This window comes from Pyrus communis, chromosome 8 (assembly GCF_963583255.1).
Source record: "Pyrus communis chromosome 8, drPyrComm1.1, whole genome shotgun sequence".
NCBI classification, from domain to species: Eukaryota; Viridiplantae; Streptophyta; class Magnoliopsida; order Rosales; family Rosaceae; genus Pyrus; species Pyrus communis.
Window position 1 is genome coordinate 14,842,705 of NC_084810.1, and position 27,313 is coordinate 14,870,017.

The following is a 27,313-nucleotide window of genomic DNA, read 5'->3' on the forward strand; positions in this document are numbered from 1 at the left end:
ATTTTATATTAAATTTTTATAGAAATAATAAGATAAAAAATAATAGAAATATAAAATATTGACGTGATTTAATCGTGATCACAGAAATAAAAAGGATAGGAAGAGTATGGAACGGGAAAAGCACACAATCCAAGTCCACTAGTTGGTCTCCATTTGATTATTATTCTATTAAGATGGGGAACATAAAGTCTGACAAGTACTGGATGTGGTTTGTTATACGCATCTCCAAGTCTCCCATTGTTTTATGCATCTCCAAGTCTCCCTTCTTTCAGTTCCCAATTCCATTTGCAAATTACAAGAAACTAAAAAAATGGCTTTGGAGGTTGTTGGTGGAGCTTTTCTCTCAGCTTTATTTCAGGAGGTATTTCGTATGATGGCTTCTCGGGAGGTCATGGACTACATCAGGGGAAAGAAACAGACACAAAGATTACTAGACAAGCTGAAGAGCACGTTACGATCTGTTAATGTTGTTCTTGATGATGCTGAGGAGAAGCAAATTATCAACTCCGACGTGAAGGAGTGGCTCGATGAGCTTAAAGATGCGGTCTACGATGCTGAGGAACTGTTGAGTGACATCAAAACAGAAGTACTAAAGCGCAAGTTGGAAGCTGATCGATCTGGAAGTAGCACCAGTAAGGTACAACAACTTTTCTCTGATTCCTTTCCTTCTTTTGACAAAGGAATAGACCCCAAGATAGAGGAAATTTTTGAGAGACTGGATTTTATTGCAAAGGAAAAAGATGTCCTCGATTTGAAAATAGGTGTCACACATAGAACAAAGATGAGATTACCTGCAACTTCTTTGGTGGAAGATTCAAGTGTGTATGGAAGAGAAGAGGACAAGGAGAGGATCACTAAACTTTTGTTATCCGATGATGTGATCGACGATAGGATAAGTGTCATTCCTATAGTGGGTATGGGCGGGATCGGAAAGACCACCGTTGCTCAGCTTGTATACAACGATGTAAGAGTGAAGCAGCATTTTGACCTTCTAGCGTGGGTTTGTGTTTCAGACGAATTTGACATTGTTAGAGTCACACAAGTAATATGTGGCTTCGTCACATTACAAACTTGTGATATCGCCGACCTAAATCTGCTTCAGGTTAAACTTAAGGAAGCTTTGACAGGGAAGAAGTTTCTCTTTGTTCTTGACGATGTCTGGAATGAGAACTACATTCACTGGGATATATTAAGGCATCCCTTTGAATTTGGAGCACATGGAAGTAAAATCATTGTCACAACGCGTAATGAAAGCGTTGCGTCTATGATGGGTACTCTTCCAGCTCACCATTTGATACAGATATCCGAGGAAGACTGTTGGTGGTTATTTGCAAAGCATGCCTTCCAAAATGCCAGTGTCATTAGCGCGCATCCCAATCTTGAAGTAATCGGAAGACAAATTGTTAGAAAGTGTAAAGGACTTCCTTTAGCTGCAAAGTCACTCGGGGGTCTCTTACGCTCTAAATTCAGTATGAAAGAATGGGAAAATGTACTTAAGAGTGACATATGGGAGTTGTCAAATAAGGAAAGTAACATTCTGCCAGCCTTATGGTTGAGCTACTATTATTTGCCTCCACATCTTAAGCGTTGTTTTGCCTATTGTTCGGTGTTTCCCAAAGGTTATGAATTTACAAAATCAAGATTGGTTTTGCTGTGGATGGCCGAAGATTTCTTACGACAAGAAAAGAAGAAACCGTTGGAAGAAGTTGGAGTTGACTACTTCAATGAGCTAGTATCAAGGTCATTTTTTCAACATTCATCAAGTGTTCACAATGGTTACATCATGCATGATCTCATCAACGATTTAGCAAAGTTTGTATCCGGAGAATTCTGTTTGAGGTTGGAAGACAATGACTCATTCGACATTGTGAGGAAGACACGTCATTTTTCATTTTTGATCGGTAGGGATGGTCGTGATTATGAGAAATTTGAGGCTTTATATAAAGCAAAGTATTTGCACACCTTCCTATCATTACCACAACGGAATCCAACATGTCCGTCATTTCAATTGTTGGACACGGTACTGAATGATCTATTGCCAGGGCTACAATGCTTAAGAGTGCTCACTTTATCATACTACACAATTAAGGAGTTGCCTAACTCGTTTAGCAACTTGAAACATCTAAGGTACTTGGACCTATCTTCCACTCTACTGGAAAAGTTACCTGAGACATTATGTACTCTGTATAATTTACAAACGCTGTTGGTATCTTATTGTCGAGCTCTCACTCAGTTGCCAACTAACTTGGGAGCACTAATCAACTTGCGTCATCTTGATATCGAAGGTACAAAGTTAGAAAGGATGCCACCACATATTGGAAAATTGAAAGATCTACGGACGTTAAGTGAGTTTGTCTTAGACAAACGTACTGGGCATAACATTGTAGAGTTGAAGGAGCTTAAACATTTGTGTGGAAAATTTCGTATGGTAGGGCTTCATCATATTGACAATGTCACGGATGCATCGGAGGCCAGTATACGGGACAAGAATTGCCTCAATGAACTAAGTTTGGAATGGGAAGGTGACACTGACAACTCACAAAAAGATAGAGAAGTGCTCGACAGCCTCCAACCCCATACGAACATAAAAATACTCAGTATCCATTTTTATGGAGGTACAAGATTTCCTAGCTGGTTAGGAGATTTTTCTTACTCCAATTTAGTTGGTCTGAAACTTGTGAACTGTGGAAACTGTTGCTTCTTGCCACCACTGGGTCAGCTACCCTCCCTCAGAGATCTTTCTATTGAAGGGTTAAATGGAGTGGTGTCGATAGGTCCTGAGTTTTATGGCTACGGCGGTAGTTGTGGAATCAAGTCATTTAGATGTCTGAAAGTTTTGAAATTCTGCAATATGCAGGAGTTGCAAGAATGGTGTTACATTGGATTTAATGAAGACGATGGAGCTTTCCCCAATCTTTCCCAGCTCGGTTTGCTGATTTGTCCCAAGCTAAGCCGAATGTTACCACTAGACTGCTTCCCAAAACTTGAAAAGCTGAAGTTGTTTGGAACTAATCTAGAATCCCTTACTGTTTCACAAGAATCTCACTCTTCTAGTCTCCTATTTTTCAATTACTTGGATATATTTTTATGCCCAAATTTTGTTTGTTTCCCCAATGGAGGGTTGCGAGCACCCAACTTGACCGAGATAAAGATCTGTGGGTGTGAGAAATTGAGGTCATTGCCGGAACAGATGCACACCCTTCTCCCATCTCTTCATTTTATGCTCATTAGAGACTGCCCGGAATTGGAATCATTTCCCGAAGGAGGACTTCCTTCACAAGTAAAATCACTTTCCATCTTTTCTTGCAAAAAGCTCATTGCAAACCGTATGCAGTGGGGTCTACGAACGCTCACCTCTCTCAGAAACTTGAAAGTTAGCTTTGAAAACAGTGAAGAACCTGATATGTTTCCTGAGGAGGGGCTGCTCCCCACCACTATCACTTCTGTCTTCATCTCACATCTTTCAAATCTGGACGGCAAGGGGTTTAGACATCTCACCTCCCTTGAAAACTTGACAATTGTGGAATGCCCTGAGCTCCAGCGCTTGCCAGAGGAAGGGCTACCTGCTTCTCTTTCTGAGTTGATATTGAAGAAATGTCCTTTGCTACAGCAACGTTGCCAGAGTGAAGGGGAAGATTGGCCCAAGATTGCTCACATTCCTCGCATAGAGATCGATGGGGAACCCGTATAAATATCTTAGGGGGTCCAACTTCTTTTGGTGGTAATTATCTACTCTCTATCACATACAGTATCTGTAGTCTGTACCTGTAAGTTATAAAAGTAGTGATTTTCATAGTGCTTACTTTTACGGACCTCTCTTCTCGTTGGAAATAATCTTGTTTGCATTTCATTTTTATTGTTTTCTGTACTTCTTGTTGTAATGCTAAGTTGGAGAGTGACTGAAACTGAAGAGGGTTTCCTCTTCTACTGTGTTTATCCCTAAAATTTGACGTGTTCATTCGATCACAATTTGACAGGTTCATTCGATGCCACTTCTCAAATTCTGTTTCAAGATTTTCCGTTACTGATGGACAAGGTTGCTTCAGCTTTCTTTCTTCCAAATTTCAGTGTTGGGGACTTCTGGATCTGTTGTTGACAATCATGAGGCCGCTGATTTCCTCAAAGTTCCATATGCTGACTTAGTAGTCCTTCCACAGGGCTGTTCCTCCTTCCCACCGATGTTCTTTTCAATTTTCAAGATTTTCTCCGCACTGTTCGCTGAGGAGTTTTTCCAGTAGTGTTTTGTTTTTCTACCAAATAAAAAAATGTGACTATGAGTGTGAATGCAAAGGTTTGCCAGGTAATGCTCAATTCAGACATCTTTGTTAGACAAATAAGGAATATGGTTGGAGTCATTGTGTAATTGTATATAATATTATTATTGGAAGAATAAGCCGTCCTACCTTGTCCTACCTACACACTAGGACGGCTACCTTGTCCTACCTACACATTTGTATCATGTATATATATCCTTGTAATCTTGTAGAGAAAAATAATGAAAAAATAAGCATTCTCTTCCATTTGCATTCTCTTCCATTTTTCCACATTCACGTATCAATAACAAATATATTTTTTAGCCTACATACCTTTTTCTACATGGTATACAGAGCAGGTTTATAACCCTAGCCCTAATTTTTTTTCGGCAGCTTTCTCTGCCGTTCCCATGACTGTTCGTGGCCCATCCTGTCCCTCCTCTGCTCGTCCTCCCCTCCACTGCACCTACTGCAATTTTGATTATCATACCCGAGACACCTGCCATAAACTTCATGGCTATCCCGTTGGCCATCCCCTCCATGGCCAACCGTGGCGACCACCGCGCCGTGCCACTGCTTCCAGTTCTTCCCGCAGCCATGCACCTTCCAGTCCTCCCCGGCAGCCACGGTTTTCTGCTTCCCGGCCCCATAATTTCACCCAGGCCCCCGCCTCCTCTTCTACTCCAGCGACCCACCAAGTGCACGGGGCCCAGCCCACTTTGCATGACTTGCAGCTTGCCATGCCTGACCTCTCTGCCGAGCAGCACTCCCGTGTTCTAGCTGCTCTACGTGACACCACCACCCCTCCTCAGGCCAATGCCGTGCTCACTACTGATTTTGCCCAAGGTTTGTTACCTGTCACATCTCGTCATGGTCAATGGATTCTTGACAGTGGTGCTACGGATCATATTACTTCTTCCGCTTCATGTTTGGTTAATCGCTCTCCTTCACATTTGCCGCCTGTTTCTTTGCCTAGTGGTGCTTCCGCTCCCATTACTTTTACCGGCACTCTTCCTTTAAATTCATCAGTTACTTTGAAGGATGTTTTATGTGTCCCTAATTTCCGAGTGGACCTTTTATCGGTTGGTAAACTTACAGATGGATTATCGTGTTCCATAACCTTCTTTCCTTCTTGGTGTGTTTTGCAGGACTTGGTTTCGAAGGCGATGATTGGTGTGGGTAAGCGACGTGGCGATCTGTATTACCTTGTGGCCCTTACCTCTTCTCTCCCCACCCGTCAACCTCTCTGCAACATCATTACCATCCCCTCCTCCCTCTGGCATAGGCGTCTTGGTCACCCCTCCTCCACTCGTTTGCAAGCTTTAGCATCTAGCTCTCTTAATTGCACTTTTGATTCTAGTCATATTTGTGATGTTTGTCCGTTGGCAAAACAAACTCGTCAACCTTTTCTTTTGAGTTCAATTTCATCCACTTTCCCTTTTGCTTTAATTCATTGTGATATTTGGGGCCCGAATCGTCAATCTTCTTCTCTTTCTGGTGCTCATTATTTCTTAACCATTGTGGATGATTTTTCTCGCTTTACGTGGGTCTTCCTCATGAAACATAAATCCGACACTCAACAATTAATTAAGGATTTTTTTGCTTATGTCACTACCCAATTCCGCACTACCATCCAATGCATTCGTACTGACAATGGTGGTGAATTTTTATCTCTTCGTAGTTTTTTCTCTGATCATGGGGTGCTTTTACAAACTTCTTGTGTTTATACCCCCCAACAAAATGGCGTTGTTGAAAGAAAACATCGTCATCTTCTTGAAACCGCTCGCGCCCTTCGTTTTCAATCCCATCTTCCTATCAAGTTTTGGGGGGAATGTGTTCTTACCGCTACTTATCTCATCAATCGTCTCCCTACCCGTCTTCTCCATCATAAATCCCCATTTGAGGTTCTCTTTTCGAAAACCCCATCTTATGACCACTTCCGCGTCTTTGGTTGTCTGGCATATGCCACCTCTGTCACTCCCACCACCAAATTTTCCCCTCGGGCTCATCGTTGCATTTTTCTCGGTTATCCTCATGGACAAAAGGCCTATACCCTTTACGATCTCGACAATCACCGCATTTTCACTAGTCGAGACGTCATCTTTCACGAAACTACTTTCCCTTATGCCGTTTCTCACCCTCCTATCCCATCCTCTTCGCCTACCCTACCCATCCCACCCTCTCTGGACTTTACATATAACCCACCCCTTCCTGCCCCGACGCCTCACCCTCCTCCACCTTCTTCCCCTTCCACGCCTCCCACAGATTCCCTTGCTGCCCCATTACCCGTTCCTCCCCATGCCCCTGCCCTCTCGGTATCCCTTCCTTCCCCCCCCCGCTACTTCCTTACCTTTCACCCTTTTACCCACGGACATCCCTACCCCCCACTACCTACCAATCCTCCCCTTCCCCGCACCTCTTCCCATGCCCATAAACCTCCATCCTATTTAAAAGACTACGTTTGCTCGCAGGTGATTCTGCCATCCCACCCATCTTCGACTTCGCAACCCGGTTCTACACAAGGTACGCGATATCCACTTTGTAATTTTCTCTCTTATCACCGTTACTCTCCCAGGCATTTTTCTTACATTAACTCTGTCAGTCGGACTGTGGAGCCTTCCTCCTTTGCCGAGGCTGCCACTGACCCCAATTGGCAACGTGCTATGACTGATGAGCTTCAAGCTTTACATGTTAATGATACTTGGACTTTAACTTCCTTACCCCCTGGCAAAATTCCCATTGGTTGTAAGTGGGTGTACAAACTCAAGCACAATTCCGATGGCTCTATTGACCGCTACAAAGCTCGTTTGGTTGCTAAAGGCTTCACTCAGGCTGAAGGTATTGATTATCATGACACTTTTTCTCCTACTGCTAAGATGATTACGGTGAGTTGTCTTCTTGCTCTTGCTGCTAGTCAGTCTTGGTATCTTCATCAACTTGATGTTAATAATGCTTTCTTACATGGTGACTTACATGAAGAAATCTATATGTCTCCTCCTCCTGGTCTTCGGCGACAGGGGGAGAATCTTGTGTGTCGCCTTCACAAGTCACTTTATGGTCTTAAGCAGGCTTCTCGCCAATGGTTTGCCAAATTCACTAGTGCCATCATTTCTGCCGGTTTTCAACAATCCAAAGCTGACTATTCATTGTTCACTAAAAAGTCTGGTATTTCTTTCACAGCTTTGCTCATTTATGTGGATGATATTGTGATTACAGGCAATGATGCTAGTGCCATTAATTCTCTGAAGTCTTTTCTCCGTGATCATTTTCGGATAAAAGACCTTGGTGATTTAAAATATTTTTTGGGTATTGAGGTTTCTCGTTCCAAACAAGGGATTTATATTTCTCAACGCAAGTATGCATTAGAGATTCTCAAGGACTATGGTTTTTTGGGAGCACGACCCATTGCTTTTCCTATGGATGACACAAAATTATCTGATAAAGGAGAACTTCTCAAGGATCCTGAAAAGTATCGACGATTAGTAGGTCGGTTAATATATCTCACTATCACTCGGCCGGATATCACCTATTCTGTGCATGTTCTAAGCCGTTTTATGCACGAGCCAAGGATATCTCATATGGATGCTGCGCTTCGTATTGTTCGTTATTTGAAGGCTACTCCAGGTCAAGGTTTATTATTTCGTTCTGACAACCAGACCAAGTTAACTGCGTTTTGTGATTCTGATTGGGCAGGTTGCCCTATCACTCGCCGTTCGACTACTGGGTATTGTGTATTCTTGGGCGGTTCTTTGATTTCTTGGCGGACTAAGCGACAGAAAACCGTTTCGCTCTCTTCAGCAGAGGCGGAATATAGGGCCATGGCAGGTGCTTGTTGCGAGATAGTTTGGCTTCGTTTTTTGTTGAAGGATTTGAACATTCCTTTGGATGGTCCTTCCATTTTATTTTGTGATAATCAAGCAGCGTTACATATAGCTGCCAATCCTGTTTTTCATGAACGAACTCGTCACATTGAGATGGATTGTCACTTTATACGAGATAAGATTGTAGATGGCACAATAGAGACCAAGCATGTGGGTACGGCACAACAGTTGGCAGACTTGTTTACCAAACCTCTTGGGAAAGAAAAGTTTTCGGGTATGTTACGCAAGTTGGGAGTTCTTGACATCCACTCTCCAACTTGAGGGGGAGTGTTAGACAAATAAGGAATATGGTTGGAGTCCTTGTGTAATTGTATATAATATTATTATTGGAAGAATAAGCCGTCCTACAGCCGTCAAGCCGTCCTACAGCCGTCCTACCTTGTCCTACCTACACACTAGCCGTCCTACAGCCGTCAAGCCGTCCTACAGCCGTCCTACCTTGTCCTACCTACACACTAGGACGGCTACCTTGTCCTACCTACACATTTGTATCATGTATATATATCCTTGTAATCTTGTAGAGAAAAATAATGAAAAAATAAGCATTCTCTTCCATTTGCATTCTCTTCCATAAGCATTCTCTTCCATTTGCATTCTCTTCCATTTTTCCACATTCACGTATCAATAACAAATATATTTTTTAGCCTACATACCTTTTTCTACAATCTTCGCATATAGATTTTTGCATCAAAATTCATTATTCAAATCCGATTACTAATAACTCTACCCACACTCTGTATTCATAGTCTTATAATCTTTAATTAGCATCAATTGTGACAGCAGTTTGCTATTAAAATTTTGACAGACTTCTCCAGTCGATTTCTTTCTTGTGGACCAAGTTAGAGCATTTGAATGCATGTAGCAGCGATCGAAAGATAATTGCAGATGGTTCTACATCAGGCACCAATTTATATCTCGCTTGCAGCCGTGTTCTCTTTTCTACAGTCCTTTGCTTTTGTTCCGAAATAGTTTTTGCGAGCGTAAGATGTAATGTATTGAACTGATTACAAGATGCCTAGTTTCCTTGACTGGTTTACTGTATCAGCTATTGGTTTTCTGTTTTGATAGAATTGGGACGTTCAACCATCATAAGGCTTATGACATAGTGCAATGCATTTTTGGTTTTCCGTTTAAAAAGTGGCCACAACGACCAAGGCTGTTGAATTCTTTAGAACAATTTTAACGTCGTTCTGATAAAAACACCTGGCAAAAGCACTTAAAAGCATAACTGCTTAACTATCCCAAACAAGCCCAAAGATGCATACACTACGCTTACCCTTATCGTTATGCCAAAGCACATATTGCTAGTTAAATGGCTACAATAGTTTTATTGCCATCTCATCTGCAGAGGCAATCGACCAATTTCGCCATACACGCGAAATGGTTTGCCCATAGTAGTCTTCAGGTTCAAGCATCGTACCTGATAAAAGTAAAATAAATATACATTAGAACATGTTATTGACAATAAAATAACAAACAGAATTGTCCGGAAGTTCAGCCAGATAACAGGAGAGAAGTTCTTTAAAAGAGAACCGGAACAGGGAAGATCCGCTTCTCTTCCATGGAGACATTTCCTACAGCAAGTTCCATGGGCAGATGCTTCTTCAGTTGGAACTCGATCATTGCTTTTGTCTCGGAAACCCCTTCGACTTGAGGGATTCTTGGTGAGTAACAAGGGTAGGAAATTTCCTGCCTTGTGATACAACATCACTGAAAACAGAAATAGCACACGGCGCTGCACTTCATAACCCCATAAAGGATTCATTACAAACACCGAATCTACAAGCCAACGCAATAATAAAAGAATGTATGCCAAGCATAAATCAAGTCACTAAGCGAGCACCAACAAGCCGACTGCATAAATAGCAGCTTCTGATGCCAAAGAGGCGTGGTATTTCTTTGCCAACTTCTTAACCTACTTCTACTTCTTGTTTAAGCATTTTCAGCCCTTCAACATCCATATAGTCCAATCCAATCTTTTCAGCCTGTACAAACAATCCACCAGGACCTCCCAATACAAAATAACCAGGCGGGTCATCCCTAGTATGCGTACGTATGGTCCCCCAATAAAAATTAACCAGGTAGGACCATAAACATACACATAATAGTATGGTCTCCCAATACGGATTAATCAGACAGGACCATTCATGTACCACACTACCACATGGTGCAGTTACATCAGACATCATACATCCTACATCTACATCAACACACATGATTTGCTTTGTGAGGATATACACTGTCAAATCCACATGACAATCAAATATCTAGCCACCCAGATATACAAGTTCTACTAGATAATTTTAATATGATCTCTAGCTCATCTACATAATCGCAATCACACATATCATTTATCTCGTATAGGAATTCAATAAATAAGTAAATCCTAGTAAGGTGCCACCTGCACGTAGCCTGAGGTGCACATCCTCAAGATCCATCATTGACTGAAGTAGGCCCACTAAGCTCTATCAGACCTCTAGTAATGCTAACTTCCGCCATCCAAGAACGATTTAAAACATGTTGACCAAAAATCAACTCTCGTCAACAATATGATCAACCACCCTACATGATCCAATTTGGAAGATTTGCTAATTGGATTTCCAATATGTAAATTCTTAAGAGCTTCATATTAATCCCACAACAGTATATTAAAATTTCATGATGATGCAACGGTCAGATTGTCGACTGTTATCAGTCGAAGCTCAGTTGTGGCTGGAAGACGACGAAATTTGTCAAAAATGCCTCAGGTGGCTGGAGTTATCTTGGAGCCACTATGCCGCTGCCTATGCACTAACGCCCATACTGAGGTTAGGGTTTTGTTACTGGAACCAATGGCTGTCAAATGATGGTGGTGGTGGACAGATAACTGGAACGACGACAACATCGATCGCTTGAGTTCAGGATTTTCATGTCGTCAATTAGCCACATACGGTGATCAATTAGGGCGAACCTTGGATGATTTTTGATTTGGAGGTCGAGGGGAGTCGAACCCAAGTGGTGATGTCAACTGCAATGGCCAGAGAATGCCGGAAAGGTGTCGAAAATTTATTGCAGATTGTCGGGTCAAATGAACAGGGAATTGAGTTGCCCGGTTTGGCCATCAGGTCCATATATGGAGAGATGTGCAATTCACATTTTTTCCCTTGCCTTTGCTTATTAATTTCTTCATCGATTTAACTTTAAACACGGTTTTCGTCTACATATTTGTAGGATCAAGTTATTCGAAAATACTAACATTGTTCCCAAAAGGACTATGAATTTTTAATGACTAATTACGAAAAATTAAACTTTAACTAAGAAACCAAAAATCCAAAATTAATGAAATTAAAATATTTTCACGAAATTGCGAGGTATGGTAATTGTACAGTGACATTTGGGGATGAGGTGAGTGGTGGGATGGGTGGGCTCGATTGTTTTTCTAATTTTTCTTATGAAATATTATAATTTTTTGTACTTTTACAATAATTAGAAATTTAAAAATAATGAAATTTTTAGAAATATTAGGAAATTTTATGAAATATTTGATATATTAAAAATTTGTAGGAAATATTTGAAATATTAGAAAAGTTTGGAAATATTAAAAAAAAATTAGGAAATATTAGATATATTAGGAAATTTCAGAAATATTAGGAATTTTTATGAAATATTAGATATATTAAAAAATTTAAGAAAATATTAGAAATTTTTTAGGGAATATTATAATTTTTTTTAAATATCAGAAATTTGTAGAAATCATTTATATTTTAGGAATATTAGAATTTTTAAAAATATTTGCCATTTTTTCCACAAATGTCGTCGTCACGCACTGTCCACATAAGGCAAGGCATGATCAAGTTGTTTATGGCCCACGACATATGCGTGCAGACATCGAAGTAACTTGCGGTTGAGTTGCGAGATGGAAGCCATCATCTGCACCAAGTACCCCATGAAAGCCTCTAAATGGAAGAAGCTTGCCCCTTGAGGTGAAGGAGGCAATGATGGCATTGTTCTCGGTAAGTTTTTGTATTTTTTTATAATTAATATTTAATTAGTTTTACTTATTCAATGTATTTTTTAAACTAACACTTGTATTTTGTCTATTTGAGGACAACTTCAAGATTGACATGTCCTAGTCATGCATGTCCTGGCTGTGGACTTATCGGTTCAAGAAGCGGATGCATAAGCTGCACAACTACCACGAGACATTTTCATCTCATGATGAAGCTCTGATCCATCCCTCTAGATTATGTGGAAAGGATGGACGAGTAGCATTGACTCTGCAATCATTTTCAAAGCTTGTAATTTCTGAAGATGGATGTCTTCTAAATTGAAGTAGTTCCACATGGACCCAATGTGCCACTTAGAGTAATTTTTTTTCTTCAGTTTTAATATTATTGTTTGAACATTTCAGTTTTAATATAATTAAATATTTTTTTATTGTGATATCTTTTAAGTTTTAATTAATTAATGTTATTAATTTTTAAAAAATTAAATATTTTGCCCAACCAATACATTCATCGAGAATGTATTTTGTGATTATTTATTTATTTTCTTTATATTACTTGCTCAACGAAAAGACGTCAAGCAAACCTTCTTTTAATTTTTTTTATGTGCATAAAATACAATGTTGACTAACGAAAACCTTTTGTCGATCATGTTATCTTCATCTGGCCAAGTTGGTCAACACGTTTTGCTCAATGGAATTTTCGTTGGTAGTTTTGTTGGGCAAACACAACTTCTAAAATTCATTGGCCCAAACTTGGATTAACATTGTTTGGGCAACTAATTTTGTTCGACAAAGTTCAGTCGGGCTAAATGTTTGGCAACGAAAGTTTATTTGGCCCGATGAAAGGCTTTCATCGGGAAAGAGGTTTTTTTTTTTTGGTAGTGAATAAACATTCTACACCCACATGAATTCTTTCAACTTTGAATTATAAGAAAAGAAATTTTATTTGAACCCATGTAACTTTTTTCTATACCCAATTTACTTTCTACACCCATATTATTTTTTATTCAAGAATTAATATCTCTTTAAGAGCAAGCCCATCGTTGGCTGGTGCTCGGGGGGTAGTGGAGAAAACAAGGGCCAGTGGGAGGGCTCCAGCGTGGGCTAGCCCGACCGAAGGTGGAGGCCCGAGCTTCGGGCCCGTGGCGAATTGCCAGCCTGAGAGCCTGGGGACTATGTGACGTCAGTGCTGACGTCAGCCTGGCGTCAGGGAATATTAAATTTTTTATTTGTGTCAGGCGCGTGCACCGCACTCGTGTGTGGGGGCGCGTCGCCGACACAAAAATCAGAAAAAAAAAAAAGTTTGTTAGTTACCGTTGGGAAGCCACGTGGCTTCCCACGGTCCGTTAGATCTCAACGGTTACTTAATTTGGACCGTTCGATCTCAACGGTAAAAAAAAAAAAAGTTAGATTTAATATCCACCGTTCGATCTGAGATCAACGGTGGATATTAATATTCTTTATAAATAAAAAAATAAAAGAAAAAATAGTTTTAAAATTAAGAAAAGTTACCGTTGTGACACGTGGCACAATCTGGAGTGTTGGAATTCAAATTTTTTTATATCCAACGGCAGAGATTAATTAATTGAATAAAAATTTAAAAAAATTCAAAAAAATTCAAAAAAATTCGAAAAAAAATCTGAAAAATCTGAAAAAAATTGTAAAAAAAAATTGTTTTTACTTTTCTATAAATACCTTCTCATTATCATCTACCTTACACAACAATTTCATATTTTCTCAACTACTTTCAATCACATTCCTTTCTTTGTCTCAAAGTTTGAATCCATTTTTTTTCAACAAAATGACCACTGGTGCAGGTACGAATTGGTCGCTTATTGAAGATGTTGCGTTGTGTACTAGCTGGGTTGAAGTTACTCATAGTTCGCTTATGGGTAATGAGATGCAGTTGCGAGAGATGTGGAGTCTTATTCATACCAATTTTCTTGAGAAAATTGGTGGGAAAAGAACCAAAGAATCGATGTCCAGTTGTTGGAAATTACTTAGCCAATCATTTAGTACGTGGAGAGATGCCTTGGCACAAGCTAGTAGTAATATTCGAAGTGGGGAAAAATTACTCGGATCAGGTAACAATATATTATTTATTTGATACCCAAATTTACATTATAATTATTTGTTTGTATTATTTATTTGTTACCTACATAATTTATTATTTATTGTTTGTATTATTTATTTGTTACCTACATAATTTATTATTTATTGTTTGTATTATTTATTTGTTACCGACTTGCATTATAATTATGTTGTTTGCATTATTTATTTGTTACTTATTTTCATTATAATTATTTATTTCTATTATTTATTTGTTACTTATTTTTATTGTGTAGGAACTTCAAGCACAAGCTTGGTACGCTGCCAAAACCAAAAGCAAAAATAAATCATTCAACCGGTGGGAATGTTGGAATATTGTCAAAGATTGTCCTAAATTTAGAGTTGTTTCAGTCGGTCCAGAAGTGCACATGAACAACATCCCTCTACACTCTACACCCGATCATGTTCATGAAGATGATGCAGAAGAAGTGCCCGAAACGCTCCTCCCTGAACAAGCGTCGGGTTCGACCCGTTATCCAATTAGGCCTCAAGATAAGAAGGCTTCAAAGAGAAAAGGGAGTGCTTCCAAGAATGATTATGCAAAGTTCATGGAAGAACTTACTCGCCAAGGTGAATTGACTTTGGCGAGGGAAATGACGAAAGATGAGGCTGATAGGGCTAGAGAGGAAGCAAAAGCAGCAGTTGTTGAGAGAGAATTTCATGCTAATAAGAGAGAAAGAGAGCTACTTAGGCAAGAAAGGGAACATGTTAAAGAAGAAAGACTGGCTCAACAAGATCGTGAGATTATGAACATGTCTTTAGAAGGGAAGTCTCCAAATTCTAAATTTTTTTGGAAGTCAGAGAAAGCGAACGTGGTGCGAAGGAGGCGTGCAAGAGAAACGATAGCAAGCTAAGGTGGTTCTAGCACCGCAAGAGAAGATCATCCTAGCACCAGAAATTGGTTAAGTGATGATGAATAGAGTACTTTTTGTAATCGGAGCACATAATTTTCCAATCACTTTGGGTTGTAATTTATTATTTATTGTTTGTATTATTTATGTTGTTTCCAATTTATTGAATATTTATTCAAATTAATTTGGTAAGTTATTTATACTAAGAGAATATTTATAAGAGAATATTTATTGAAATGACATAAACACACCAAATAAAATTACCTAAGCATACGGAATAATTAAAAACTCACTAAAAAAAATTACATAAGCATACCAAATAATAAAACACACCAAATAAAATAACATAAACATACCAAATTCAAAAAAACACACTAAATGAACTTAGTTATCTTCAGCTTGTTTCAATGCCCACTAGTACTCTATCAAGTTAATTTGTCGGGCATTGTGCATGTCTGGCATTTGAAATGCAGTATATCGTTGAATGAGCCTTTCATTGTAACGTCCATCTCTTTGTAATGGCTCATGTTGCACGGGCTCATCGGTGGCGTCATGAGCACAATATATACGTGTTCTTGAATTGTTCATCGAGTCTGGCTCATATTCATCAACAGCTTCATAATCGTACTCATCTTCCACAATCATGTTGTGAAGAATGATGCACGTCATCATGATGGATCGAAGCGACTCTACATCAAACAATCTGACAGCACCCCTGATGATCGCCCAACGAGCTTGGAGGATACCGAAACAACGCTCCACATCCTTCCTGCATCCCTCTTGACAGCTTGCAAAGTGTTTTTCCTTTGCACTCCGCAGACGTGGCACTGTTTTGACAAATGTTGACCATCGCGGGTAAATGCCGTCAGCTAGGTAGTATGGCCCGTCGTACATACGTCCGTTGACCTCATACGTAACTGTTGGTGCCTTTCCTTGCAGGACATCGTTGAACACTGGGGATTGGGCAAGGATGTTGATGTCATTTTGAGCTCCCGGGACCCCGAAAAAGACGTGCCAAATCCATGTATCAAAAGATGCCACCGCCTCCAGAATGATACTTTTTGCTCATTTTCTGTCCCCGTAAGCGCCTTGCCATTCACTTGGACAGTTTTTCCACGTCCAGTGCATACAATCAATGCTTCCAATCATCCCAGGAAAGCTGATAAGCTTATATTTATATATATTTTACATCAAATTCACTTGTCTTTTCTTAGTTAGTTCCTTATATTTTTGAGTTATTTACTTTGTTTTTGTGTTTTGTAGGAGTTGTCAAGTAAAGAAAAGAAAAATAACACAAGTGGAATTTTAAGTAATAAATTCGTCAAAATTGCCTGTGCAGGTCAGCTGACTTTGGAAGCAAGTTGCGGACAGCTCAGAATGAATTAGAGAATGAGCCTTATATGCTTGGAAAGCTACGGATGTCTATTTTCTGGATCATTTTGCGGATTGTTAATATCATTTTCTAGAAGAAGTTATGGCCGTTCTAACACTGAAAGGTTCCCAGGAGGTTGAGCAATTTGTAACTAACAAGAAAGCATTGAAAGCAATAAATCCCATAAAACTAACAGCCAAAACTGATGCAGCCAAGAACAAGCCAGCTAACACCTATTCAAATATCAGAGGAAATGAAAAATTAAGTGAGAGTAATGGGCATAAAGGCTGCCCAAAGAGTTATAATTGTTTTAGCATTTCCTCCCACCTATTGTCATCACTAAATGACTGTTAGTGGGGGGAGTTATGGAGAAAAAAACTGGCCAGCAGAAAAGAAGAAAAGACCTACAAGTTGCAGCAACAAAGAGGGAGAAAAAGTGTGAAAAAAAAAATAGAAAAAAAAAGAAGCAAAGCAAGGGAAAAAGGCAAGGCTGTTGCGTTGGGGAAGGAAGCAAAGGAAGGAGGAAATCTTGGCATTCTCTTCTCTCGGTTTTATCTTCTCAAACTCATGTCTTTCTTTTGGTTTAATTTGAGAATTATGTGTAACTAATTTTTAGTAGTTAGGGGCTGTTTTGAAGCCCCGAATATGATTGCAAGTTTGTTATGATATTTCGTTTGAATTACTTTTACGAATGGATGAAAATTGGTTCACTACTTTTCTCATTGATGAATTCTTTTTGTGTTTTCTATGGATGCATACTTAGTAAGCATATCTAGGATTCTAATGCTATGAATATGTGTGTGCCTGCCCTTGTCGAATGAGGACCTACATATGTTCTACAGTAGTACTTGTTAATTGCGATTAACATGTGAATCAATTTCTAGGATAAGTAAGACAACGCTAGTACTTACAATGCCTTGTGATGACTCAAACTCTTTTCGTTCTTAATGATTTCTACTTGTTAAATCTATGAACACACCATTCTAGATTGCATGTTAGGGACTAAGTTAAGTTGAAAACGCCATTCTCTTAACATACTACATAAGAAAGAGTAATAGGTTGGGTTCTAACATTGAGCCAACTTGAGCATCTTCATCCGAAAATGAAAGGAATTTGAATGAAACATAACATGTTTGCATGATTATTTGGTGGTGGATAGCAATTCCCCTAACTCGTTTTTCTTAATTTGTGAACTACTAAAAAATCTGTCTCTGTTTTGTTTTTGTTCGATTTAATTTAAATATCAAATCAACTCCAAAAATCCCAAATATTTGTGTGAGTGTAGCTCCATGTGTCTAGTATCTGCATATAAAATTTTGTAGACTTTAGATAAGTGTAAGTCGGTCTAATAATTATTTTACGGTGGCTGGTCAGTAGTGACAGCAGCCCAGTTTTTGTGACATTTTAAGTAGTTAGATAAAACAATCTTCTGCGGGAAAGACCCTTATTTTCATATGCTACAATTGAAAAATCTTAGTGTTAATAAGGAAAATCAATAGGACATTTGTGTGCTACTTTGTAGTGTGCTTTTAATCCTATCAAATTTTTGGCGCCGTGTCGCCGGGGATTGTTATTTCTAATTACTTATTTTTTATTGTTTTCTTTTCTTGTCTAATTAGTATTTTTGTTTTTGTTTTTGTTTTTGTTTTAGGTACTCTTCGTAGTATATGCGTACTCGAAGGTCCAAGAGCATTGATCTAGCTTCCTACGATCCTAAGGTTGAACGAACACTTCGAAAGCTTCAAGGAACAATCAAGCAGAAGCGTGCATCGGTGTCTTTACCACCATCTTCTCCATCACATTTGAGTTCGGAAGAGGAGGAAGAACCAGAAGAAGGCATGGCTGATAACCGTACTTTAAGGGAGTTGGCAACGCCTAATACGGATCAACAACCATTGTGCATCACATATCCAAATGCAGAAGGAGGATTTGAGCTTAAGTCCGGCATGATTCACTACTTGCTTAAGTTCCATGGCTTCTCAACAGAGGATGCCAACAAGCATCTCATGGAGTTTCATGTGGTATGCTCGGGAATGAGACTAGCCAATGTGGATGAGGAGCAAGTCAAGTTGAGAGCATTCCCATTTACATTAGAAGCTAAGGCAAAGGAGTGGCTTTATAATTTACCTCCAGGATCAATGAACACATGGAACCAGGTGAAGCAAGCATTCTTAGAGCAATATTTTCCGGCCACAAAAGCTGCAAGCATAAGTAAAGACATATGTGCAATCCGACAACAACATGGAGAGCCCTTTGGAGATTACTATGAGTGATTCACACATTTGGTTGCATCTTGTCCTAATCATCAAATTTCAGAGCATCTTTTAATACAATATTTTTATGAAGGATTGTGTGGTACTGATCGTGTAATGCTTGATGCAGCAAGTGGAGGAGCATTCATGGACAAGACACCAACAAATGCTAAGGCATTATTAAAGAACATTGATGGCAACACACGACAATTTGGAGTGAGAGATGAGTTACCTCTTAAGAAAGTTAACGAGGTAAGTGCTAACTCTAGTATTGAATTACAATTAGCTAACTTGACTAATCTTGTGCAACAGGTTATGGTGGCTCCAAAACAGGTGTGCGGTGTTTGTTCAATGATGGGACATGCCATGGATATGTCCCCTTCATTAATGGATTAAGGTGGTCTTGAGCAAGCTAATGCGTTAGGAGGGTTTTAGGGGCAACAAAGACAAAAATATGATCCATACTCCAACAACTATAACGCAGGGTGGCACGATCATCCACACTTAAAGTGGAACAATCAAGACAACGGACAAAAATCTGTTCCCAACAACTATAACCGTCCACCTGACTTCTTTCAAGCAAGACCGCATGCACCATTTCAGCCTCAACAACAACAAGCTCTAAGTAAGTCTCTTGAGGATTTAATTGCTTCTTTAGCTAACTCTACTCAATCTCATCAACAGAAAACAGACAAAGCAATTGAAAACCTTGAGCGCCAAATGAGTCAGTTAGCGAGTTTGATGGGGTAACAACACCAACCAGGAAGGTTGCCTAGCCAAACCGTGGTGAATCCAAATGCAGAGCAGATGAATGTTGTGACTTTAAGGAGTGGAAAAGAAGTTTTTGAGCAGCCAAGGATGCAAAAGAGGACTACAAAAGATACAAATGAGCAAGGGGAGCAACAAACCAAAAATCTTGAGCAAGATAAGGCTTCAACAAAAACTAAAAAGTCTCCGAAAGATACAGAATTGAACAAAAAAGATTCTGATAAGGTAAGTGAAGAAGTTCAAAATTCATTTAACTCATGTGTCCCTATTCCTTTTCCTCGCAGGTTTATGAAGTCTAAGAAAGAGCAAACTGATAAGGAAATCTTGGATACTTTCCGAAAAGTCCAAGTGAACTTACCTCTTTTAGATGCCATAAAACAAGTGCCCAAGTATGCAAAGTTCCTTAAAGAGCTTTGTACGAACAAGAGAAGATTCAATGATTAAGAAACTGTGGCATTAAGCGTGGAAGTATCAGCTGTTTTGCAGAGAAAGCTACCACCGAAGTTGAAGGATGCCGGAAGCTTTACCATTCCATGTGTAATTGGAGGGAAAGAGTTTGGGAGAGCATTGTGTGATCTGGGGGCATCCATCAATCTGATGCCATATTCAGTGTATGAATCACTAAACCTTGGAGACTTGAAGGAAACAAAGGTAGTAATCCAGTTGGCAGATCGTTCAAATAGATATCCCAAGGGCCTATTGGAGGATGTACTTGTGCAAGTGAATGAACTTATTTTTCCTGCTGATTTTTTTGTTCTTGAGATGAAACATGACCCTATGCCTACTGCACTTCCTCTTATATTGGGAAGACCATTCCTTAGAACGACGCGTACGAAGATTGATGTCTACGATGGTACTTTAACCATGGAAATTGATGGAGAAAACGTCAAGTTCAAAATCTTCGATGCTATGAGGTACCCTAGTGATTTTGAATCTTATTTGTCTATTGATGCGTTTGACTATTTTGTGCAGGATTGTTTTAATGAAGGTATGGGACAAGACAATTTAGAGAAGGCATTAGTGCATAGCATTACACATGGAAAACTTAATTATTCTGAGCACATTGAAGAAGAATTAATCCAGACAGTGGCAGCCCTTGAGTCTCTTTCACCAATTCGTGGTAAGTTTTCTTCCTATTTTATTTCTCTTCCTACTTCTAACGAAAAAATTCTTCCTTCTGTGATTCAGGCACCCAAATTGGAGCTTAAACTGATTCCTAAACATTTGAAGTATGCATTTTTGGGAGAGGATGAAACATTACCGGTCATCATATCATCACAACTCACAGCAGAAGAAGGGGAGAAACTGATCCGGGTACTGAAGGATCACAAAACTGCCATAGCTTGGAGCATTGCAGATATCAAAGGTATAAATCCAGCTACATGTATGCATAGGATTCTGCTGGAGGAAGGTGCAAAACCTACAAGGGAAGCTCAACGCCGTTTGAACCCACTCATGATGGAGGTCGTCAAGAAAGAGGTTATCAAGCTTCTTGATGTTGGCATCATATATCCTATCTCGGACAGCAAGTGGGTGAGCCCTGTTCAAGTAGTTCCGAAGCGATCCAGAGTCACAGTTGTTAAGAATGAAGCTAGTGAGCTAGTGCCTACACATGTGCAAAATAGTTGGAGAGTCTGTACAGACTATCGGAAGATAAACAGCACCACACGCAAAGATCACTTTCCAGTTCCATTCATTGATCAAATGTTAGAAAGGTTAGCTGGTCATTCTCATTATTGCTTTCTTGATGGCTATTCTGGATATAATCAAATTGCAGTTGCTCCGGAGGATCAAGAAAAGACGACTTTCACATGTCCATTTGGCACATTTGCATACCGGAGGATGCCGTTTGGACTTTGCAACGCCCCCGCCACATTTCAAAGGTGTATGGTAAGTATCTTTTCTGATATGATTGAGAAAATAATTGAAGTGTTCATGGATGATTTTTCAGTTTATGGTGATTCTTTTGATACATGTCTACATAATCTGTCCCTAGTTTTAAAACGTTGTCAAGAAACTAATTTGGTCTTAAATTGGGAAAAATGTCATTTCATGGTTTCACATGGATTAGTTCTAGGGCATATCATATCTGAAAATGGAATTGAAGTTGATAAATCTAAAGTAGAACTTGTTAGTTCTTTACCTCTCCCTACTACTGTCAGGGAGGTTCGTTCTTTTCTTGGACATGTAGGTTTCTATCGTAGGTTTATGAATGATTTCTCAATGATTTCTAGACCCTTGTGCCGTTTGCTTCAAAAGGATGTAACATTTGATATGAATGAAGAGTATGTGGTAGCATTCAACAAACTTAAGGAGTTGTTATCCACGGCTTCTGTGATCATGCCACCAGATTGGAGTTTACCTTTTGAGTTAATGTGCGATGCTTCAGATTATGCTGTCGGTGCAGTTCTAGGACAGCGTGTCAACAAATTGCCACATGTCATCTATTATGCATCACGAACACTCAATGATGCACAGTTGAATTATTCAACAACAGAGAAGGAGCTTCTAGCTGTTGTATTTGCTTTAGAAAAATTTAGATCTTATCTGATTGGAACTAAAGTTATTGTGTTTTCTGACCATGCAACTTTGAAGTATTTACTCACAAAAAAAGATGCAAAACCGCGACTCATTCGATGGATACTTTTGCTTCAAGAGTTTGACTTGGAGATCAAGGATAAGAAAGGGAGTGAGAATGTTGTAGCAGATCATCTTAGTAGACTTGTGCACTCAAACATAGAGGAAGATTTCATCCCTTTACGTGAAAGTTTTCCGGATGAGCAATTGTTTTCATTAAAGGTTACTGACCCTTGGTATGCAGATATTATCAATTACAAGGTCACAAAAAAAAATTCCGGATGATTTTACACGTGCTCAGAAAGATAAGCTTGTCAAAACCGCCAAATACTACGAGTGGGATGATCCTTATTTTGTGGAAATATTGCCCTGATCAATTGATTATAAGGTGTGTCCCCGAATCTGAGTTTAAATCTATTCTAACTTTTTGTCATTCTTATACATGTGGTGGCCATTTTGGAGCAAAGAGGACAGCCCTTAAGGTGTTAGAGAGCGGTTTTTATTGGCCTAGTTTGTTTAAGGATGCGTACAAGTTTTGTGCAACATGTGATCGTTGTCAACGAACAGGTAACTTGGGCCCAAGAAATCAAATGCCACAAACCTCTATTTTGATTGTTGAGATCTTTGATGTGTGGGGCATTGATTTCATGGGACCTTTTCCATCTTCAAATGGTTTTCTTTACATTTTATTAGCTGTGGATTATGTTTCTAAATGGGTGGAAGCGAAAGCCACCAAAACTAATGATTCAAAAATTGTTTCAGATTTTATTAAGACAAACATCTTTGCAAGATTTGGGACACCTAGAGCAATCATTAGCGATGGAGAGAGTCACTTTTGCAATAGAACATTTGAAGTGTTGCTTAGGAAGTACAATGTCACACATAAGGTGTCTACACCTTATCATCCGCAAACTAGTGGTCAAGCAGAAGTTTCAAACCGTGAGGTGAAACAAATTTTGGAGAAAACTGTGAGTCCTAGTAGGAAGGATTGGAGCATGCGCTTGAACGATGCATTGTTGGCATATAGGACTGCTTATAAGACTCCTATTGGAATGTCCCCATTTCGATTAGTTTATGGGAAACCATGTCGTCTTCCAGTAGAATTAGAACACAAAGCTTATTGGGAGATCAAAGCCTACAACATGGACATAAGTGTTGCTGGACAGCAGAGGAAGCTTCAATTGAATGAGTTAGATGAAATCCGGAATGATGCATATGAATCTAGTCGAATATACAAGGAGAAATCAAAGGCATTTCATGACAAGATGATATCAAGGAAGAGCTTTGCCATTGGACAAAAAGTTCTTCTATTTAATTCTTGCCTTCGGTTATTTCCAGGTAAGCTTCGTTCTCGATGGGTTGGTCCGTTTGTTATAACTAATATTTTTCCTCATGGTGCAGTGGAAATCCAAAGTGCAAAGACCAGAAACGTGTTCAAAGTGAATGGATATAGACTCAAACCATATTACGAGTCCTTTGCGGAGCATGATGTGGAGGTTGTACCACTCCAAGAACCAGCTTCCCTTGAATGATTACTCTTGGTACCGTTCGGCTGCGGACGTAAAAGCAAGCGCTTATTGGGAGGCAACCCAATATTTCTATTCATTGTCTTTTTATGTCATTTTCAATTTTTCGTTTGTTTTGTTTTCTGAGTTTTCTTGCATGCTAAGCTGAATTATTTCTTTTCTTTGTAGGAATGTTTGGTTATGTCCACCCTTGGAGTTGATTGCAGAATTGAAGTTTAGGGGTTATCACTTGATTTTATTGCAAATTGGGGAAGTTTTCAGTCCAAATCCTTTATTTTGTTTCTTTCTATTTTATTTTATTTTTATTTTATGCATTATTGTGTTTTTTGACATTGGGGACAATGTTCAGTTTAAGTTTGGGGGTAAAGATTGAAAAAATGACCAAATTGAGAATTTTCGTCCCTTTGACTAAGAACTGGTTTAATTTGTTTCCTTGTTGTTGCTTTTTATTTTCTTAATTAGTTTTTTTTACCCTAAAAATAAAATAAAATAAAATAAAAAATAAAAACCCAAAAAAAAAAAAAAAGAGAGAAAATTTTGAAAATGTGAAAATCCAAAAAAATAGTCTTGTTTTATTTATTGTTTTGAATTAGATTTTTGTTAGTTTCCCGACCCAATGATATAACTGGATTGAATTTGAACCATGGTGATCAAGAACTTAGTAAGTATGTGTTATGTGAAATTCCTTATTCTCTTGTTAGCCTTGTACATGTTTAATCATCTTTGAAAAACCAAAAGCACATAGCCTTGTTGATGTGAAACTAAAGCATGATTTAAAGCTTCATATGTGAACATAGTGACCATATACAACCTATGTGAGTTTTTGAGCCTATTGAAAGTGTGTGCATTTTTCATACACTCCTATTCTTTCGTGTGTGACGAACTTATGTGACTTACATCTCTAGAACTTGCGTAACGATCAGTCGAAATGTTTGTCATTGATTGCATGAACTTGAAAAGGATAGAGGCATTAGGTTTATCACCATGGCCCAAATAAGCATGTTTCCTAAAGAAAAATGATATCATTAGATTGCCAATTTGAGTCGTATATGTTGAGCCTTTTATTTCTTATCACCAGATATGTGTACCCTTATACCTTAAGTATTTTTCCTTACCCTTTCCAAGCTAGCTAGTGAGCAATGTGAGATTGTCTTATGAGAAATGTTTGTGAAGTACTTTGAAGGAGTTTGGCAAAAGAATAAGTGTGGGGGTATTTCATGTTTGTATTTAGTTATGTGCGAAAATTGGTTCAAAAAAAAAAAAAAAAAAATTAAGAAAAAGAAAAAAAAAAGAAAAAGCAAAATTGTATACAAACCAAATAAAAAGTTTAGGGGTGTGATTGGAGGTATTAGTAGAGTGGCTGGAGAGCTTGAGTTCTTATAAATCTCAACAAGAGACTTGCTTGCAATGTAGCTTGGAACTTGTGTTTACCTATCCTTTCATTTCTATAACCCTCTCCCTAAGCCTCATTACAACCAATAAAAGTCCTCTTGATTTTAGTTTTGCAATTATGATTGTGGAGATGAGATCTTTATGCAAGCTTATGGTAGATCTTTCACATTTGATTCCTTGAGCGAAACACGTTAAACTAAACATATGTGTGATTGAGTGTATGTCCCGTGAGAAGGTCACTAGTTTGCATGTGGTGTTTTAAAAAAAAACTTGAAATTGCATTAGCATGGCTATTACACACACTATACTTCAACGATGATTAAAAGGTAGTTGTTAACATTTGCATAAGGAAGATGAGCTTGGATTAGATTGTTTGATGCTAGCTAAGGTTCTTGATGATTTGTTTTCTTGAATAAAATTCTACGAGGGTCACATAGTGGGGAGCTAATGTTTTTCATGTTGCTACTTTTTCATGTTTTCTTTGTTTTGCTCGAGGACTAGCAAAAGCTAAGTGTGGGGGTATTTGATAAGCTTATATTTATATATATTTTACATCAAATTCACTTGTCTTTTCTTAGTTAGTTCCTTATATTTTTGAGTTATTTACTTTGTTTTTGTGTTTTGTAGGATTTGTCAAGTAAAGAAAAGAAAAATAACACAAGTGGAATTTTAAGTAATAAATTCGTCAAAATTGCCTGTGCAGGTCAGCTGACTTTGGAAGCAAGTTGCGGACATCTCAGAATGAATTAGAGAATGAGCCTTATATGCTTGGAAAGCTACGAATGTCTATTTTCTGGATCATTTCGCGGATTGTTAATATCATTTTTCTAGAAGAAATTATGGCCATTCTAACACTGAAAGGGTCCCAGGAGGCTGAGCAGTTTGTAAATGACAAGAAAGCATTGAAAGCAATAAATCCCATAAAACTAACAGCCAAAACTGATGCAGCCAAGAATAAGCCAGCTAACACCTATTCAAATATCAGAGGAAATGAAAAATTAAGTGAGAGTAATGGGCATAAAGGCTGCCCAAAGAGTTACAATTGTTTTAGCATTTCCTCCCACTTATTGTCATCACTAAATGACTGTTAGTGGGGTGAGTTATGGAGAAAAAAACTGGGCAGCAGAAAAGAAGAAAAGACCTACAAGTTGCAGCAACAAAGAGGGAGAAAAAGTGTGAAAAAAAAGTTAGAAAAAAAAGAAGCAAAGCAAGGGAAAAAGGCAAGGCTGCTGCGTTGGGGAAGGAAGCAAAGGAAGGAGGAAATCTTGGCATTCTCTTCTCTCGGTTTTATCTTCTCAAACTCATGTCTTTCTTTTGGTTTAATTTGAGAATTATGTGTAACTAATTTTTAGTAGTTAGGGGCTGTTTTGAAGCCCCGAATATGATTGCAAGTTTGTTATGACATTTCGTTTGAATTACTTTTACGAATGGATGAAAATTGGTTCACTACTTGTCTCATTGATGAATTCTTTTTGTGTTTTCTATGGATGCATACTTAGTAAGCATATCTAGGATTCTAATGCTATGAATATGTGTGTGCCTGCCCTTGTCGAATGAGGACCTACATATGTTCTACAGTAGTACTTGTTAATTGCGATTAACATGTGAATCAATTTCTAGGATAAGTAAGACAACGCTAGTACTTACGATGCCTTGTGATGACTCAAGCTCATTTCGTTCTTAATGATTTCTACTTGTTAAATCTATGAACACACCATTCTAGATTGCATGTTAGGGACTAAGTTAAGTTGAAAACGCCATTCTCTTAACATACTACATAAGAAAGAGTAATAGGTTGGGTTCTAACATTGAGCCAACTTGAGCATCTTCATCCGAAAATGAAAGGAATTTGAATGAAACATAACATGTTTGCATGATTATTTGGTGGTGGATAGCAATTCCCCTAACTCGTTTTTCTTAATTTGTGAACTACTAAAAAATCTGTCTCTGATTAGTTTTTGTTCGATTTAATTTAAATATCAAATCAACTCCAAAAATCCCAAAAATGTGTGTGACTGTAGCTCTATGTGTCTAGTATCTGCATATAAAATTTCGTAGACTTTAGATAAGTGTAAGTCGGTCTAATAATTATTTTTCGGTGGCTGGTCAGTAGTGACAGCAGCCCAGTTTTTGTGACATTTTAAGTAGTTAGATAAAATAATCTTCTGCGGGAAAGACCCTTATTTTCATATGCTACAATTGAAAAATCTTAGTGTTAATAAGGAAAATCAATAGGACATTTGTGTGCTACTTTGTAGTGTGCTTTTAATCCTATCAAAAGCCACGCATCTCCGCCTTCTTCAATAGTCGCTCCAAGTCCATATGTGTAGGTTTGCGAAGGTACTCA

At 38.6% G+C, this 27,313-nt stretch overlaps 1 protein-coding gene across 1 annotated transcript; it reads left to right on the forward strand.

The window, feature by feature from the left end:
• The first annotated feature begins 214 nt into the window (after positions 1 to 214).
• Positions 215 to 9,223, forward strand: LOC137742734 (putative disease resistance RPP13-like protein 1). Its single transcript, XM_068482677.1, has 3 exons — positions 215 to 3,721; positions 3,978 to 4,300; positions 8,940 to 9,223. The coding sequence occupies exon 1, from the start codon at positions 245 to 247 to the stop codon at positions 3,689 to 3,691; it is 3,447 nt and encodes a 1,148-aa protein (XP_068338778.1). The 5' UTR covers positions 215 to 244; the 3' UTR covers positions 3,692 to 3,721; positions 3,978 to 4,300; positions 8,940 to 9,223.
• Positions 9,224 to 27,313: the final 18,090 nt, after the last annotated feature.

Excerpts from the sequence above, each read along its gene's own strand:
- LOC137742734 (XM_068482677.1), top strand. The coding sequence starts at position 245 with ATGCATCTCCAAGTCTCCCTTCTTTCAGTTCCCAATTCCATTTGCAAA.